Consider the following 19,171-nt stretch of genomic DNA (forward strand, 5'->3'; position numbering starts at 1 on the left):
ATCATACTGCATTACGCTTTCACTCAAAACACTCTTTTGATATAAAGATAAAATTTGAAAATAAAAGGATACAAAATATATCGTGCAAACACTTACCAAAAAGCTGGAGTCACTATATTAATATGAGACAAAATGAACTTTAAGTAAAATAAAAAGCATTCCTAGGGATAAAGAAGGGATTTCCATAATAACATAAGGTTGAATTCATCAGAAAGATATAACAATTCTAAAATTATGTGCACCTAACAAATAGCCTCAAATTATAGAAAAGAAAAATTCATAAAACTAATAAAAGGAGAAATAGACAGATCTACAATTATAGTGGGAGATTTTAATGATATTTCTCTCAGTAAATGATCTAACAAGTAGACGAAATACCAGTAAGTATACACAAAATTTGAAAACACCTTTACCAAACTTGATCTGATTGACATATACAGAACACTGCCCCCCAAACAGAGGAACACATCTTCTTTTCAAGTACACTTGGATCACTTATAAACACTGTCCAGATATTGGGCAGGCCATAAAGCAAATCACAACAAATGTCAGAGCTGAAATCATACCAAAAATGTTTTCAACCACGGTGAAATTAATTTAGAAGTCATTAACACACATACAAACCAGAAAAGTTTCCTATATTTGGAAATTCAGAATATACTTCTGAGTGATCCGTGGATCAAAGATTGCAACAAAATGGAAATGATAATGAAAACATGACATTAAAATTGGTGGAATGAAGCTAAAGCCATGCTTAGAGGTAAATTTATATCCTTAAACATATATACCAGAAAAGAAGAAAGGCTGAAAAAAATCAGTGAAAACAGGCCTTGAAGAGGGTAGGAGTTTAGTGAGGAAACAGGAGATCTGGGCATTTTGGTCAAGGAAACCAGCATGATCCACGTCCAGTCAACCTGGGCCTGGACAAGCACAGGGAGGCTCTGAGACGAGGATACAGCCTGTCAGCTGCTGTTTCATTTGACTTAGTAGGAAATGGGTAAACGCTGGAGAACTGTGAGTCAGTGAGTGCAATGTTCAGAGTCAGACTTCGAAAGCACGTCACCAGGGACGAGCGTTCAGGAAGAACTGGCGTCTCCCGACCACACATTCACCACTCTCTCTACGTGGGGATTCGTCTGGCAGCTCTCTTCCCTGCCACATTCTGTGGGGCAGCTCTGGGAGGGGAGAAGGTGCACCTGCCTTTTCCACACTGTATCCACATGCCTAGGACAGGGCGTGCAGTATAGAAAAGGCTCAGTAAATATCTGTTCATTAATAAAGGATGAAGGAAACGAGAGATGCAGAAATCAGGTAGAAAGCCACTGCAAGAGTAGGGCTTAGTTTTGGATCGACACATGAGGAGGTCGTAGGGCTACAGTTGTCCAGCAGACAGTGAGGGTCTTGACACGTACATAAGAATGCTCAGACTAGCTCCCTCTCTATCTTCTTATTTCCATAAGCCACATTACTTCACTCATTTATCCCTTCCCTCGCTCAATAACCTTGGATTGAGTAACTACTGTGTACCAGGTATGCTCTGGTCCTGGAGGCACAGATGTGAATCAAACAGAGTTCCTGCTGAAACGGAGTTTACATTCTAAAGGGGCAATTCAGACGGTAAAACAATATGCCTATGACAGGCAGTAATAAGAGCCTTGGAGAAAATCAAGCAGGGAGAGAGGATGACAGGGTGTGGGCGAACATGGTGTGTCTGAGAGACTGCAGGAAGCCACACCTGCTGGAGTGGAGGAGGGAGGGAAGAGCGGTGTTCAGAGAGATACCAAGGGCCTGGTAAAGTAGGACCACGCAGCGAGCACTGAAGACTTGGGTTTCACTCCAAAGGAAATAAACAGCCACTGGAGGACGTGGAGCTGAGAATTCCCATGATCTGACTTATGAACATGAAGGATTATTCTGCTTTGTAGGGGAAAAGGGTAGAAAGAAAGAGACAAGTTGGAAAACTAACCTACAGGTCACTTTGCTTGAACTCTGCTCTCACTCAATTCCATATACTGTAACCTAATAATAGCTCCACCATCAGTCTCCTCCTCGTCCATCCCCATCGGTCAAACCTAGAACCTCACTAACTACTCCCTCCACTATGGTAACACTACAGGGACGGTCTAGCGTAGGCGCCACGAGCTCGAAGAGCGTAGGAGTGGGGTTTCCAGTGCAGGTCTTCAATGGCTTTCCAAACAATACTGAAGAAAACAGAAAGAAATAGTACCTTTTAAAAAATAGAAAGTAAGCAGCATAACTGAAGGTTTGGGTACCTCATGGTATAAGTGAGAAAAAAAATTAATCAAAAAATGCCTACTTTAAAGCCTTTGATAATTTCTGAATTAATGCACATTTATGGATATAAACCTAATTCTTTGGAATGCTTAATTTTGACGTTGTTTCAAAGAAGCAAGTGCAATTAGATTATTTATTCATTTTATTTTAACTTACAGAGAATATATTGGAATTAATTTAAAAATATACCAAAATGCCAACAGGAAACAGTATCAGCCAGTATCAGGAAATCTGACTTTTCGAATTAAAAAGAAGAATTATAAGCATATCTCTGCATCTCTGGAACACACAATAACTTCATGTCCTTACACCCAACGGCATACTCTTGTATACAGTATAAAAGGGCCAGAGGCTAATGCTTGGAGCTGAGCCTGGCCACAGCTAGGAACACTAATGAAACCTAATACGAGACTTTACTCCTAGGAAGTATAATTGGATTTAACAAATATCAAAAGCAATTATTATATTAACATTTGCCTTCATTGACAAGAGTCCTAGAAATAAGGATTTGCGTGTGTCAATTTAACAGTCCACTTTCCCTAAAAAGACGGTCTGACTCTTATCAAAACTGACCCATGCATTCACTGTCTCTACAAGAATTGTGTTGATATTTGATGAGCAAAATGACAAGAATGTTCTAATCAAATAAGACGGTTACAGACTGCCATCAACTACATGCAAAATTACATACATGATTTAATAGAGTAATAAATCATATGCCATTGAATACTCAAGAAAATCAAAACACAACTCTTCCAATTCTTAATATGTGTTTTTCTACAATTTATAATTCTATGGACATGGTCATCATTTGTCTGCTTACAGTAGTTCTCATTCCTATTAACTGACCTTTCTCTGAAAAGCAGGAGACTACAACAGTTCTGTTAGCCAGTGCATCTCAAACCTGCTACTAAGAGAGAAAAACCTTGAATGCAGAAAAAAGTATGTCACTTCATGCTTGTTTTCAAGCTTCATTTCTTCTATTCTGTCAGGGGAAAAGGCCTTATGAAAACTGACCAGGGCAGTAGAGTTTGGATTCTATCCTCTTGGAAGGGAAAATCCAATAAAGTGAGTACCAAATGTTCAGCGTTCACTTCATGCCGACTGCAGCCAGACTTCATTACAGTAGAAGGACTGATTTTATGGCAATTGTAAAAATGTAAATAAGCTTTAAAATTGATTCAGGAATTGTATTTTATAAATCAAGTCTTGGTTTTAATTTGAACAATTCTCTTAGGATACGATGCCCATTATTCAGAACGTTCTGCTTTCTTGATGCCTGAAATAGTGACACTTCAGGAAACCAGGCGACAGAGACACCTGTTTCTTACCAAATTACATCTCCTAATGATTATAACAATTTTATGCACTAGATTAACTTTAAAATGTAAATATTGCAATATTTTAAAGTTTAAATTATTAGATAGAAATTTATTTAAAAAGTAGCAGTGGAAAATGTGAACCAAAATATAGCGTATCCTTATCTATTTTAGCCCAAATAGTCCTGCTAATAAAGCATGTTTCAAGTAACTACATTAAAAATGCTTTTCATAACATATGTTGATTTTTGTCCTATTGTGAATATAATATTCAATTATCAAAATTTGGAAAATAAACCATAGATAAAAATTTTAAACTCAGTAACAACTGTCAATATTTTGATATATTTCCTTCGAGTTGCCTACCCATCTGGTCAGCTATCTATCTATCTTTACCTTCATCTATACAAAATTAGGATATGCTAAACATATTTCATAACTTGCTATTTTATTAGTATCAAAACCCATGAGACATTAAAGTACATCGGAAATGAAAAGAAGCAAAGGACTTTTAAATGTTCTCTTCTGAAAGAGTGAAGTCCATGCCAGGTTGAGTCACGGAGAGAAATGTCAGCGCGGTGGGCAGCAGCTGCTCGCTTCCCTGGGAAGGAAGTGCCGGTAGGAGAACCGCGGCGGGCAAACCCCTCAGCGCTGCGAGTCACTAGTGGGAAAAGAACAAAGGCCTTTCCAGCGCGACTAACACAGATGTACCCAAAGGCAAACTGTCAGAACCGGTTAGGATGACAGCTACTCACAGTTCATTATTTCCTTCTCACAGGTCACTGTGTGACAAGCTGGGTCAGTGTGCTTTGTCGGCCTCCCAGTCCTTCCCCACCCCCATTCAATCTAAATAAGGGTGAGGGCTCCGTCGGACAGACGAACGTAAACAAACATTCCAGACACTTAAAGGTGCCCGAATATGGCATTTATTTTATTTTGGACTAAATTTAGAATTAAATGTACACACAACTTACTTTATCCATGCAAGAAGAGAACCACATTTCTATATCACTGATAGAGGAAGCAAGACCACTTTAAGTGTGGCTAAAGCAAACAGAAAGATATAACCCATCATGAACTAAGAATCTGGCATTAAAGACCTTACACAGTAAGAGATTTTCCTTTTTCTTCAGTGGGAAAAAGCATTTTTCCACATTACCAAAAAAAAAAAGGATCAACAATCAGATTGCTTTCCACAAGTCTTTGAGTTCGAAATTAAATGACATGATTCTGTAGATAGGAGAGCCCAGTTTGTGGTGACTGTTGCAGTTTTTTTTTAACGATATAATTTTTAAGGATAAAATAATACACCAATCAAAATGGCAGCAGTCTAATCAAAGCTTTTATGAAGTAATACACACAAGATTTTAGTAATGACTTCATACGGCTGCTCAATACGATGACATTCTGTTACGAAATCAGTAGAATAAAAACAACCAGGCATGAGGAATAAAGCAGAGAGTAAGAGCACAATCACAGACCAAATAGATGTAGGTTAGAACCCCATGTCCCCCGTCAACCAGCTGTGTGATTGGACAACAACACCACCTCTCTGAGCCCCGTTGCTGTATCTTTGTGGATTATCAGAGTACCTCACCATCAGGTTATTATGACAATAAGTAAACTAATCTATCGCGTGGTTACAGGATAAGTAAGTACTCAGAGGAGCAGTTGGCACATAGTAAGTATTCTAAAAAACGACAGCTATTAGCTACCTGTCACAAATGTAGGACATACAGAACTGAGCTGAACCGCCATCCGAGGTGTGAAACACACTGGTTAATCATGACAAAGGGGTTTTTAAAAATCTCTAATCCATTCAAGTGCAAGCGTCTGTAAATCAGTAAATCGAGACTGTTGGATTCAACAAGAAATCAGGGATTTGTAGTCTCCCTTAACATTTTCCACCTCTTATTTAGTCTTCGCTGAAGCCTGTGAATATTAATATTCCTTTATTATTCCCTTTCTAAACTGCTCCACCTTATTTAAAGTCACCCTTCCGAGATATCCACTCAAAATAAGGCCCCATTGGAAAGGCTGAAGATTTGGAGAGCACGAAGACAAGAAGTCAAGTGGTCGGCAGAGCAGCACAGAGGCTGAGAGGAAGACTTCGGGCTCACACAGCCCTGCCTTAAATTACTAGCGGGAAGGCCTTAGTCCAGTAACTTAATCTCTCTGCGCCTCACCTTCCTCATCAGTAAAACAGAGATGAACACCTCAGTGGTACCCACCTCATAGGTTCCCGGGAAACAACGCACATACAGCACTTACGCAAAGCCAGCACATGTTATGAACAACTGAATGAGACCTTTCATTTTCACATGTTACCTGCCGCTAACTACCAGTCTGTCTGTCCCCAGATTCGGCTACTTGTTTCTTCTCTCCTTCCTTGGCTACTTCTAAGAAAGTACACACATTATATCTCTGTGTCTTCTTATTCTTTTCAACTATACATTCTTTCTTCAGATTATTTGCTCATTCTTGATTCCCTGATGTTCTGTAAGTCTATTTCTTTTTCTAGTTTTCACAACTGAAATCATTTCACGTTATTCTTTATTTTGTAAAATTATCACTGATAAAACCAAGTGAAGTAAAGCCGTCTCTGAGGCTGGGGTAACAGAACGCCCTGACTCTCCTATATTTGGAAAGCACATAACCTCACAAAGCAACCCGGGGTTCAAATAATCGACATGCCAAATTCAGCACCATGTTCTAATTTTGCCCCACAATTCCTTCCAAAATGGGAGGAAAGTAATTGTCTCAGTACTTACTCTTTACTCAAAATAACTTTGTTAAGGAACCGAAAGAGAAGGAGAGAAACTGAAATTACATCTATTGTGTAAATTGTGGGGGTGGAGGGAGAATGCAGATAAATCCCTGTGGCTTTAAGAGAAAACAAAGAAGGCGGCCAGAAGAGTTGCTGAAGCCCAAGACACAGCCCCAGGGAATGTGGCTAAGAAAGGCCCCTGGGAAATTTCTATGAAGTTAAAATCCTGAATATATTTGCCAGTCAATTCCTATTGACTAAAAACCACAAATCTAAATACACCCCCCCATTAAAAACTTTTTCCTATCTCTACTTGTTTTCAGAACATTTTCACAGCTACTACTTATTGAGTGTTTACTACATTCCTGGAAATTTAAAGACATCTCATTTAGTTCCAACACTCACATAGGTATTGTGTTACGTTAAGTGACATTAAGCGCTTTGTTGTTGTTTTTTCTGGGTTTTGCCTCATATTCCCTAACACGATATGCCTTCCTCCCAATGTTCCATCATGACTGTCTTGCCTTGTGAGGGAGACAGAAGACAAATTTCTGAAGTACGACGCCCTCAACCCTCAGAGCAAATACTCCCAGGCTGGGGAAGGAGGGAGGGAGTCACAGGTGAATTATCACTGGGGTCCCTGCACAGTGACCCACCAGCATCAAACGTGGGACCTCCACACAGAGCTCAGAAACCTGAGAGCAGGAGGAGCCCTTGCCTCACTGAGCAGAGCTCAGCATAACGACGGGCCCCCAGCATGCTCTCAAAAATAGAAATGGCTACAAGATAGGCAATGTTGGGCACGAAAACAGTATGTGACCGCCCCAGCGCCCCGGTGTTCCCTGAGCTCTCGCTCTACACGAAAACTTTAAAATCTGCCCCAAGGACTTATATTCTAGTGACCTGGGGGGAGAGTCGCCTGGCTGGAGGCTGCAGCCTGCTGGGTGTGTGGTGGAGCATCAGAGAGCCGAGACCCTCACGTATGGCTAAAAGCAGGCGCAGGGCACCCCGTACAGTAAGGTACTCAATTTCTTATCTCGTCTCTCTGTGCCCTCTCTTCCTCAAAACAACAAAATCAAAGGATTTAGGGTTTACACAATACATTAAAGAAATAATAAATTGAAGAGTCACTTTGGTTATCAGGAAAAAAATGTTCCCCTCCTGTCAAAATCTGAGGCAAGAACATGTAATGTAAAAATATAAAATAGCTTTTAATTGAAATAAAAAATTACGTTGCACACCTTAAACTTGCACAATGTTATACGTCAACTATATCTCAATAAAGCTGGAAAAAAATTTTTTAAATAAATTAAAAGTTGCCATTTTTTCTTTTTTCATGCACTTGGAATTTCTATCTACAGTTAGAATATTTAAACTTAGGAATTCTCCTGAACTTTGGTGAGTATGGTAAGAACCATATTACTCCTTTAAGAGTGCTTCAGTCAAACTTACTTTCAAACAATTATGTATTAAAATTGCAGTTTATAAAGTCATTTTTTGATTTACAACACCAAACCCAACAAAATAAGGATAATAAACTTTATAATAAACTTTAGTTTTCCAATTTACAAAGAGGATCAGAGAAGCAGTTTCCATTTCCAACCAAGGATGACCTTCAATAGGTTAGTAAAATCGCGGGTGTTAGTTTTAGTCTAGGAATGGAAGGTATGTCAGTGTGCTAAATTATCGCTACTTAAGACCGTCTATTGTGCACTTATCCCTGAGTCTACATAATACAATATTCTGCTCATGGAACATACACAGGATTGTCCGTGCCAGGGGCCTCCTGAAAGACTTCTTGGTATTCTCACAGTTGGATTTATGCTCAGGACTGCCTGGCCTCAGTTATGCTGTTTCAGAGAATTTTAGTGAGATCCCAGCACAGCAGCCGTTCCTAAGTATACTTATAAATAATACCATACATCAATCTTTAACAATATACACATAAATGTCACCTCTCTTCATCAAATGTGACCCGAAAACTACTGTGCTTGAAAGCCAAAGGGCTTTTGAGATATTTCAATAATCTCCCAGAAATCAATCTTACATGAAACTGAAGGGAAACATCGAATGTCATTGAGCAATCAAGCTCCGTTCCGTCAGTGTCCTACCTCTGAGCGGACGCCTGAGGATGCTTCCCCTCCAGCTTCCTCATCACTGCCACTGTCAGCCGCCCTGTCTCCCCAGGAGAACCTTCTGGCATTAAACCAGTGTCTGCAGGCTCTGGCGGTTGCTTCAGACCAGGGACGCCAGCACTTTTTTGCAGAACCTAATAAATGAAATGTAGGAATAATGTAGCTAATTTTCATTGAGTGAAAATATCTAAACTATAACATGCCGAAAATTTAAGAATACACTTTTCATAGTTCCTTAGTTTTCTTCATCCAGCACAGAAATCATTTGTCCGTGCCCAGAACAAAAGAAGGCAGCCTTAAGAAAAGACAGCATGTCACCATCCATTGAATAAAATAATGTTTATATAGAGATGTTTACATAAATATAAATGTGCATATGGATATTTATGTTATGTGCATGATGTTAAACAATGAGTAACGTTAAGATGTGAATTCCTGCTTGCCTCCTAAAAACAACTTGAACATTTTTCTCTTTTCAAAATGCGTGTGGAGATCTATTTCTGTCTTGCCTCTGGCTCGCCTCACTGACCTCTTCTGCTAAGCTGCTGCCATGTTCCTGATGAGCTGTGGTCCGGGCGCCATGGTGAATGTGAGACTCCATCTGGGTCACATCCACTTGTGCATTTAGCTCCTCTAGGTAGGTCAGAGCAAACTGAGGATAAGCCTGTAGGAAAGGGGAAAAAAAAGTAGCACCAGCCTTGTTATCAACAGCCAAAACTCTATACAACTGGAATGATGGGAGGATAAACTAGATTAATAGTAAAAAGGTCTGGCTAATAAACTTTGCACTTTATTACCAATTTCAGATCAAAATGTAGCCAAGTAACTTTAATATTAAGATTTCTAATTAGTTGTTTAATCTGATCAAGTTTTACTAGATGGCTAATCTTCCCGCTTAGAGAGATAAGATTAAAATATTAAAGCATCTTATATATTAATAATAATAGCTAACATTTATTTAGTTATTGCTACATAAAATGTATTATTGTAAACACATTACATACATGTAATGTGCAGCTGCTGTACTGTTTGGAAATATTGAGTTCTGTTCTAGAAGACAAGACAACACATGGAATGGACGAAACCCTTAGCTGCATGAAGCATGGATCAGTTAGTAACCTGAGAAACATCAGTCAGAAAGTAAGTGGAGCATTTGACTATGAACATAGATAGAAAGGGGTAGGAGGACAAAGCAGACACTTCACAGTCATGATTTACTAAAAACAAACAAAGCAACAAATATAAATAATTTATACACTGACAGTAATGCAGCACATGAGTCACGCCGCAATCATGAGATCTTTAAGTGGCTACCCATTGCTGATCTCACGGTGGATCCTCTGCTGGATAAAATCCACGGCTGCCAGTCGGGCTGGCTGGGGAGCACAGCTACTGGCCAGGTGCTCTCCCAACCAGCTCTCTCCTGGCGCAGGTGTGTGTCGTTGCTGCGGGCACCTTTTGTCTGAGGGCCCCCTCGCTCACATTTCAACTCTGGTCCTTGCAACCACATCACTGGCAGGAAACAATGATGCGACACAGAAATGTGTCGATACTGCAGAGATTCAGGTAACGTGGCCCTGCAACCCACTTGCACCTTCAGTGTGTTTACCTAGCCCTTCTCTCTTCCCCTACATTTTGCTTTGTGTTTTAAATTGGTTTAATAAGTCGTGATCTGAGCATTTTCATTTGTTCTGTGTACCTTGCTGTTCCACGAGCTCTGGGACACACCGTCTACGAGCATACCAGAGCCTACCATCGCATCAAAGCAATTTCCCACATGATTACATATTGACGTTTTAATCCTCGCAACAGCCCTTTGAAACAGGTACTCTTATTGCGTCCATTTTAAAGACGAGGAAACAGACACAGGGAGGTCAAGCAACTTGCTCAGTGTCGTCCAGCTTGTTTACTGGTCCATAAAGCCTAGACATGCAGCCTCGAGTATGGTATAATCCTTTTTTTAAGTGTGGAACTAAAGTTCTAACAAACAATATGAGGTGTTTAGTGGATAATCAAAGGGCACCAAAGTCCTTATATTGTCCTGGAAAAAGAGACACTGAATAACTTTCAACTTTGCTAGAAAATGTATAACTAAATATGCACATTAAAAATGTAAGGGACTCTAGACACTTAAACACATATTACTAAGTGAAAGACGTCAACTTGAAAAGGCCACATGTTGCACATGATTCCAACTATATGACCTTCTGGAAAAGGCAAAACTGGACACAGTAAAAAAGATCAGGGGTGGCCAGGGCTTAGGAGGGAGGGAAGGATGAAGAGACACAGCACAGAGGGTGTTTAGGGCAGCAGACTATTCTGTTTGATACCATAATGGTGGATGCGTGTCACCGTACATTTGCCCAAACTCAAAGAATGTGTGAGAGAGAGAGTGAACCCTAATGTGAACTACGGACTTTGGGTGATAAGGTGTCAATGTAGATTCATCAGTTGTAACAAAGGCACTACTCTAGGGTGGGATGTTGATAGTGGGGGAGGTGGGTAGGGGGCACAAGGGTATACGGGAACTCTGTGTACTTTTTGCTTATTTTTCCTGTGAAGTTAAAACTGCTCTGAAAAATACAGTCTTTTAAAAAAAAAATGAAAGGCACTCCACCAAAAGTACAAGTGAAAAAATAAAAATAGATAAATTGTGCCATATCAAAATTTAAAACTTTTATGCCACAAATAATGTCATCAAGAATATGAAAAGATAACCCATGGAATGGGAGAAAATATTTGTAAATTATATGTCTGGTAAGGGATGTGTATCCTGAATATATAAAGAACTCTTGCAACTCAATAATAAAAAAACAAATAATCTAATTAAAAAATGAGCAAAGGATCTGAGTAGAAGATATTTCTCCAAAGAAGGTTATACAAATGGCAAACAAACAAATGAAAAAATGTTCAACGTCGCTAGTCATTAGGGAGATACAAATAAAAATCTCAGTGACATATCACTTCACACCCACTAGGATGGCTGCAATCAAAAAGACAGAGAGGGGCTGGCTCCATGGCCGAGTGGTTAAGTTCCCACGCTCCGCTGCGGCGGCCCAGGGTTCGGATTCCGGGCGTGGACATGGCACTGCTCGTCAGGCCACATTGAGGCGGCGTCCCACATCCCACAACTAGAAGGACCTGCAACTAAGATATACAATTGTGTACGGGGGGGTTTGGGGAGATAAAGCAGAAAAAAAAAAGATTGGCAACAGTTGTTAGCCCAGGTGCCAATCTTCAAAAAAAAAAAAAAATAGAAAATAACAAGAGTGGATGAGGATGTGGAGTCGTCAGAACCCTCATATGTTGATGGTAAGAATATGAAATGGTGTGGCCACATTGGAAAACAGTTTGGCCAGTCCTCAGCATTATACACATGGAGTTATCATATGATCCAGGAATTCCATGCCTAGTTACAGACCAATGAGAAATGAAAGCATGTGTCCACAAACTTCTATACACATGTTCATAGCAGTATCATTCACAGTAGCCAAGAGAGTGGAAACAAACAAACGTCCATCAACTGATAAGTAGATAAATAAAATGTGATATTTCCATACAATGGAATATTATTTGGCAATAAAAAGAAACAAATTACTAATGCATGCTACAGTGTGGATGAACTTGGACAACATTATGCTAAGTGGAAGAAATCAGTGACAAAAGACTACATATTGCATACTTCCAGTTATAGGAAATGTCCATCATAGGCAAATCCATAGAGACAAATAGGGCTTGGGGGGGCGGGCAGAGAAAATGGTGGGAATGGGTGTGAGGTGCGAGGTATCTTTCGGGGAGATCAAAAATGTTCTAAAATTACATTGTGGTGATGGATGCACAACCCTGTGAATATCCTGAAAAATACTGAATGGTACACTTCAAATGGGAGAACTGTGTGGTATGTGAATTCTATTTCAATAAAGCTATTTTTAAAAATGTAAGAGATTCAATTAAAAAAATAAAAGTACAAAGTATAGCTTTTTTTGATTTTTTATTTTTTGAGAAAAGATTAGCCCTGAGCTAACAACCATGGCCAATCCTTGGCTTTTTGCTGAGGAAGCCTGGCCCTGAGCTAACATCTGTGCTCATCTTCCTCTACTTTATATGCAGGACACCTGCCACAGCATGGCTCCATAAGTGGTGCGTAGGTCCACACCAGGGATCCAAACCAGCGAACCTGGGCTGCCAAAGTGGAACGTGTGAACTAACAGCTGTGCCACCGGGCCGGCCCCAACATAGCCTTTGAACCAGCAGAGGAAAAAAAAGAGGAAGGGGAGTCAGAAAAAGTCAGGAAGAAACATAAAAGATACAAATTGAAAACATGGTAAATAGAAATTTTTGTTGAGTTAATCAAATGAATGACTATCAAAATTTTAAACATGCTTTCCCTTTGACTTAACAAGCATCCACAGACAGACAAAGATACTCATTGCAGCAGGGCTCCCAACTGTCTGACTGTGCATCCTCGGGGAAGTTTGAAAAGCTAGAGCACATATGGATGTCAATACGGAGGGACGGCCACAACACGTTATTGAGAGGAAAAAGGTAGGTCACAAAGTTATATATATATAACTTATGTCTACACATATCCATATACACATATATAATTAGACTTGGTATATATTATCATACGTAATCTATATAATTAATCAGAAATCATCTACTATAAGTGACAATCTTTGAGGAATAAGTTTGAGAGAGACTTTTGCTTATCAGTTCTGAATTATTGGAGGGTTTTTTCACAACTAATATATACTACTTTTATTATTTAAATGGAAATCTTACTGTACAGCAAACATATGCATAATTCCTGAGAATATATACAAAACCTGCTGTTAATAACTACGGGAAATTGAATTAAAGTTTGAGAAGAAGAGACTTTACTTCTCATTAGCATATTTATTAAAATATTAATTTTTATCATGTGCAAATATAACTTTCATAAAAAATAAATATTTTTTAAAGACCCAATTAAAAATAGTGTCTTTACTGTATGTACCATTCAGGTAATCTTGGGAAGAGATTTTTGAATCACTAAGCTAACCCAAAACATACACAAAAAAAAAGTTTAATCTAAAAAAAATTAGGATTTTCATTTTACCTTGAAGCTTATGTCACATCTATAGCATTATGTTATTTTTTCTTATGTCAGTTCTTTTGTCTTAAATATGTTCAAGACCACTCAGCTGAAGTGAATATGATGGGCAATAGGGAAATACATTATTTTACATTGGTTCCAAAGCAAAACATCAAAGCCAAAATTCAGCAACAAAGATCACTATATTTTCAATATGAGAGGAAACATGAGAAATGAGATATTAAATTTGTTCTAAAATATCCCAGCATTAGAAGAATCAATTTATAAAACGTAAAATAACAGTAGACAGTAAATGCAAACTGGCTGGTTCTGATTCTGGTCATCATGACCCCCTCATATTCTGATGCTAGCTTCATGTTTCAAATCCTCTAATAGAGGTAAAGACCTTGTTTTTTTATACTTTTTGGTGAGGAAGATTGGCCCTGAGCTAACAGCTGTTGCCAGTGTTCCCCATTTTTTTCTCCCCAAAGCCCCAGCACATAGTTGTATATCCTAGTCGTTCATCATTCTACTTCTTCTATGTGGGATGTCACCACAGCATGGCTTGATGAGCAGTGCATAGGTCCATGCCCAGGATCCAAACCGGCAAACCCCGGGCCACCAAAGCAGAGAGCACCAACTTAACCATTCAGCCATGGGGCCGGCCTGCAGTAAAGATCTTTATATGAGCTTATTACTGAGGCATAGTTCGCTCTTACTGGAAAGCAGGCCTACCTGGAACATAAAAAACTTCAATATATATCCAATGAGATGGATGAGGAAGTGACTAAAGGTAGAGCCATGGTGTGTCTGGACATTCTCATAGACATAGCAAAGGCAAGGACCAAAAGAGAAAAAGGCATGGCCTTTGCTACCTGGAGTTGACAGTCTAGCAAACGTGGTAAATAACAGAGTGGCAAGTGCTATTATCCATCCTGGACCAGGCATCTGGAGACGCTCACGAACTGTCCCGGTGTGTCCCCTTTGGAGTCATTCTAAACCATTCCTTCCTCAGCTGGTGGCCACGCCAATGTTCTGATAACATAGTTCTGTAGTATTCTCTACTCCAAGTCCAAATTATCTTGATCCCTAACCAGACACCTAACAGCTCAATCAGCAAACCACCAGTGTCAGTAATTCTCTCCTCCAAAACTGGAACTCTAATCTTTTCCAGGGCGTCAACAGCCTAATCTCTTGACTTTTCCTCGCTTCTAGTGCATCTGCTCATCGCCCTAAACTGACCTCTAATGTCTTAACACTCAGGATTTTCCAAGTCCATCAGCCCTTTGGGCTTCATTGCATTCTTCTCATTCTAATCCACTTTTTACTCACGGAAGACAAATTTTAATAAAGGACATCTTTGATTACAACATTTCCACTTCAAAAACAGTACCCCCAGTGCCTACGGATGAACATCCTACAGCCCCATCCTGGTTTCAAATTCCAGCTGCGCTAGTTACCAGCTTTGAGACTGTAAGTTCCACTTGCTGAGGGAGAAGTTTTCTACTGAAAGTTGAGTAAGACCTTGCTCAGAATTTCACGCTGACCAAATTCACGCTCAGGACACAGTGGCAACTCTCTGCTTGCTACAAAGGATCCCATCCATTTATGAGATTATTTTCAACATAACAGAGCTGGGGAAGCATCTTCATCGCTCCCACAATCTTCCCTCCACGGACACCAGAAAGGCCCCATATTCAATCTAACTTGGGGCTCCACAGGGATCTTAAGTCCTCGTGGGAGGTAAGGCAGGCAGGTCAGCAGAATCTCACCCGGAATGTTCTAAACTCTACAGACCCTCTCCTCTTGGTCAGTACATGATCAGGCATATTTTTGAAAAGTGTTTCTTTTTTTCCCTGATTATAAACACACATTTATAGAAAACATAGGAGAACTCAAAAAAATTATTATCCAAGGCTGGCCTGGTGGAGCAGCAGTTAAGTTCACACGTCCCACTTCAGCGGCCCGGGGTTCACCGGTTTGGATCCCGGGTACAGACATATGGCACCGCTCATTAAGCCATGCTGTGGCAGGTGTCCCACTTATAACATAGACTAAGATGGGCACGGATGTTAGCTCAGGGCCAGTCTTCATCAGCACAAAGAGGAGGATTGGCAGCAGATGTTAGCTCAGGACTAATCTTCCTCAAAAAAAAAAAAAAATTATCATCCAGCCTCCTACCACACATTTTATGTATAAACTTCCAGTTTTGTTTCTACACACACACACACACACACACACCCCTTTAATACAATACAAATAAATAAATAAATAATATTGTTTTCTTATCTGATTTTTCTCAAATCATAACATTAGCATTTTCCTTTGTCATCATAACTTATTCTAGATTATTTGTAATGCCACTATATAGTATCCATAATAAAGACATACCATAATATATTTATACAAGCTCACTGTTGACTGCTTAACCTGTTTTCAGTTTTCACTATTATAAACAATGCTTTAATGAACATCCTTAAGCTGTGTTATGATGCGTACTCTTGATTAATTCCTTGGGGCAAGCTGCTGTAGGTGGGATTTCTGAGTCAAAGGGAATCTGTATTCTTTACAAATTTTGACAAGTATTGCCAAACTGACCCTCAGAAATATTGTAACCCTCCATAGCCCCCGTGTTCCCTGACTCCTGGTACCCCTTCCCTTGGGTAGCCCCTCCCACACTATCCCAGGATTGGCCCATGTTGGGGAAGTGGTGTCACGTCACTTCTGAGGCTAGGAGATGAGAGACTGCAGCTTGCACTCTGTTTCTTCCCTCTCCTGCCCTCTCAGGGCACGAGCTCATGTTGTGAGCAGCACCAGAGAGAAGCCCACGTGCCAGAGCCCTGAAGCCTCCAGACAACAGCAACGTAAGTGTGCCTGGAGCAGATCTCAGCCTCCTCAGGCCTCAGGTGACTGTGGCCTCACGAGAGGCCCTGAGTCAGAGCCGCCCCACCACCCGCTCCAACTCCCGGCCCACAGAACCTGCGCGGCAACACGTGTCTGTTGTTTTGAGTCACTGCGTTTGAGGTGACTTGTTACACAGCAATAGATAACTAACACAAACACGCAAGAAGGGAATAGGCATGTTTGTTTTCTCACATCTTCCACAGCATTGGCTATTCCTAGTTTTACATCTCCCACATTGAATAGGGAGCAAAGACTACCTCATTGTCCCACATCTATCTAACTTCCAGGGAAGCTGAGCTCTTTCTTGGTGGCTCTTTTCCTTTCTCTTCCATCATCTCTTTCCTTTTCAAGTCCTTTGCCCATTTTTCTATGGAAGGACTTGCCCTTCTCTATTGCCCTATCACGCTCATTGCAAAGTGTGTGTTTGCCCTCTCACTGATATTTACATCTCAAAGACCCCCTATTTGTCATACTTCCCTACTCACTTTTGCTTGAGCTACTTCAGATTTAGGAGTTGTTATGTTTTTATACACTTATATACATTAGTCTTTTCCTTTATGTATTCTATCTTTGTTCGCATGCTCGTGAAGATGGGACCACTGCTCTCGGCAGACACCTTGATCCCTACTTTCTTCTGGATATTTTATGGCTCCTGTTTAAGTTTAAATCTTTAATTTAGCTGAAACTGGTGGCTTGTATAAAGGAATAATCCAACTTTATTTATCCTTTTGCAAATGAATAGAGGGATGGTTAACTCTAAAAATAAAACAAAAGAAAAAATCTTATCCAAGTAAAAACAATATAACAAAATGCAATATTGTATTTAAATTTGTTCATTATTAATATCATTACCATCTACAAATTATCAATTAGCCATAATTGATATGCCAGAATCTACTGATAGGCAGAATCTGTGCCAAATACTTAAAGTGCGAGCATCAATAGCTCCATTTTACAGACAAAGAATGCAAAACTTGGAAAGGTTCAAGGACCTGCCTAAGGCCACACGGCAAATAAGTGGTGAAGCCAAGATGAGTTATTAGCATCCTAAAGCCGGAATTCTTTTCTTTTTTTAATGAATGGAATGAGTTCCATTTGTGATCCAGCTGCAAATAATTATCAAATCATCCTTCATTTTAGCCTTAACTAGATGGATATAGTTTTGGATATGACTAAATTTAGATCTAATCAAAATTTCTAAACCCCTAAAATAATGAAAAGCTTCATTAATAAAGAGTTCTGCTCTGTGAATATAGAATAATTGTAGTAAAGAAAAATCAGCGACTGTGTTTGGGAATGGAACATTAAAATTTTTAGAATCAAAATCCTCTTAAAAATGATTTGTATTTGAAACGCAAAAGTATGCATTACTTGCTAGCTATCAATAATAGTACTGTTGGGAATAATTAGAAAATTATGAATTGTGAGAAAAAGGAGAGCAGAGTAGAAGTGGGTTTTTAGGTACCTGAATTTGGGGAGAGAAAAGAAGAAAATACACTTAAACCTCAGCTCTGTTCTTCCAGTTCTGATGGTGTGAAGGGTGGTACTTATATAAGACAGAATTACGTTCTTGTGTGACAGGAGTCAGCTCTGCTCAGATATGTCTCGGGTGAAGTCCCCATGTGCAGGCACAGGCCAAAAAGCTGGAGGGATATTTTGGTACAGTCTCAAAATTCCACTTTTTATTTTTACCAAGATGTACAAGCTATGGTCTTTCTGTGACTCCCGTTCCACCAACCCAGAGCCTCGCCCTGGCTCAGGAATGCAGTGGAGTCAAACACGGCAGAGGGGAAGCTGGGGAGAATTTCAGAATGAAGTTGGATAAAGGTAATTTTTTAAATGCTTTGACATTTGATGGCTATGTCAAATTTCCTGCTTAGCAACAGAGCTAAAAGTGTTTTCCTAGTTGAGTTAGTGAATGGGGTCGAATTTTAGCCAGTGTGCCAAAAAATACGTACGTAGGGAAATGCTAATATGTTAATTTTAAATTTGAAATTGTATCAAACTCTCTAAATAGCTACAATGGTGCAGGTTGTCACGGAATAACAGCTCAACTATGTAATTCTAGAACACTAGAGACATCAAGGTACCACGTTTACTAGTCAGAGAGAAACCACATAGTACTTTGAACAGGAAAAGTTTAGTGTAAGCAGCTGGTGACAGATGACTAGAGTGGCAGGAAATGGGCCAGTAAGAGTTAGCGAGAACACCAAGGAACAAAGGACTAGCAGCTACAGGGAACAGACGCTCCTCCTGGGCCTGAGAGGCAACGCCCAGGGCAAAGGCCTGACCCAAGGCTGAGATCCAGACTCTAAGAGGCACAGCCCTGGCTCACCGGAAGTCAAAGAAGGCCCTGAGGCAGGGCCCTAAAAGGACTCACCACAAATGTGCCTTTGGAGCACCGGGGGAAGCCGTCCACAGCGAGGAACCTGGTCAGTGACACCACTAAAAAGCCACCCAAAGAGGAATATGCTCTAGGAAAGATTCACAAGAATGCGCCCTACTGGCAGTGCCCCGCTGTGCAGCCACCCAAGGCAGGGCCAAGCAATGAATGGCAGATCTGGAACCGAGGGAATAAACTGATAACTCACACGCTATGTACTTTAGATTGAATTGTGTCCCCAGAAAGGGATGTCGAAGTCCTAAGCCCTGGTACCTGTGAATATGACCTCAT

General features: G+C 40.1%; 1 protein-coding gene across 8 annotated transcripts in view; it reads right to left on the minus strand.

Annotated features, from left to right (window-relative positions):
- The window catches only part of DCDC1 (doublecortin domain containing 1), a 443,558-nt gene that overhangs the window by 157,551 nt on the left and 266,836 nt on the right, over window positions 1–19,171 (minus strand). For all 8 annotated transcript variants that reach the window (XM_070626537.1, XM_070626535.1, XM_070626540.1 and 5 more), the window contains 2 exons: window positions 9,046–9,180; window positions 8,493–8,650 (listed from right to left, as the gene is read on the minus strand). In XM_070626537.1, the coding sequence (XP_070482638.1) occupies window positions 8,493–8,650; window positions 9,046–9,180 (293 nt within the window). The remainder of the gene's footprint in view (window positions 1–8,492; window positions 8,651–9,045; window positions 9,181–19,171) is intronic.

Source organism: Equus przewalskii, chromosome 6, assembly GCF_037783145.1.
Source record: "Equus przewalskii isolate Varuska chromosome 6, EquPr2, whole genome shotgun sequence".
Classification (NCBI taxonomy): Eukaryota; Metazoa; Chordata; class Mammalia; order Perissodactyla; family Equidae; genus Equus; species Equus przewalskii.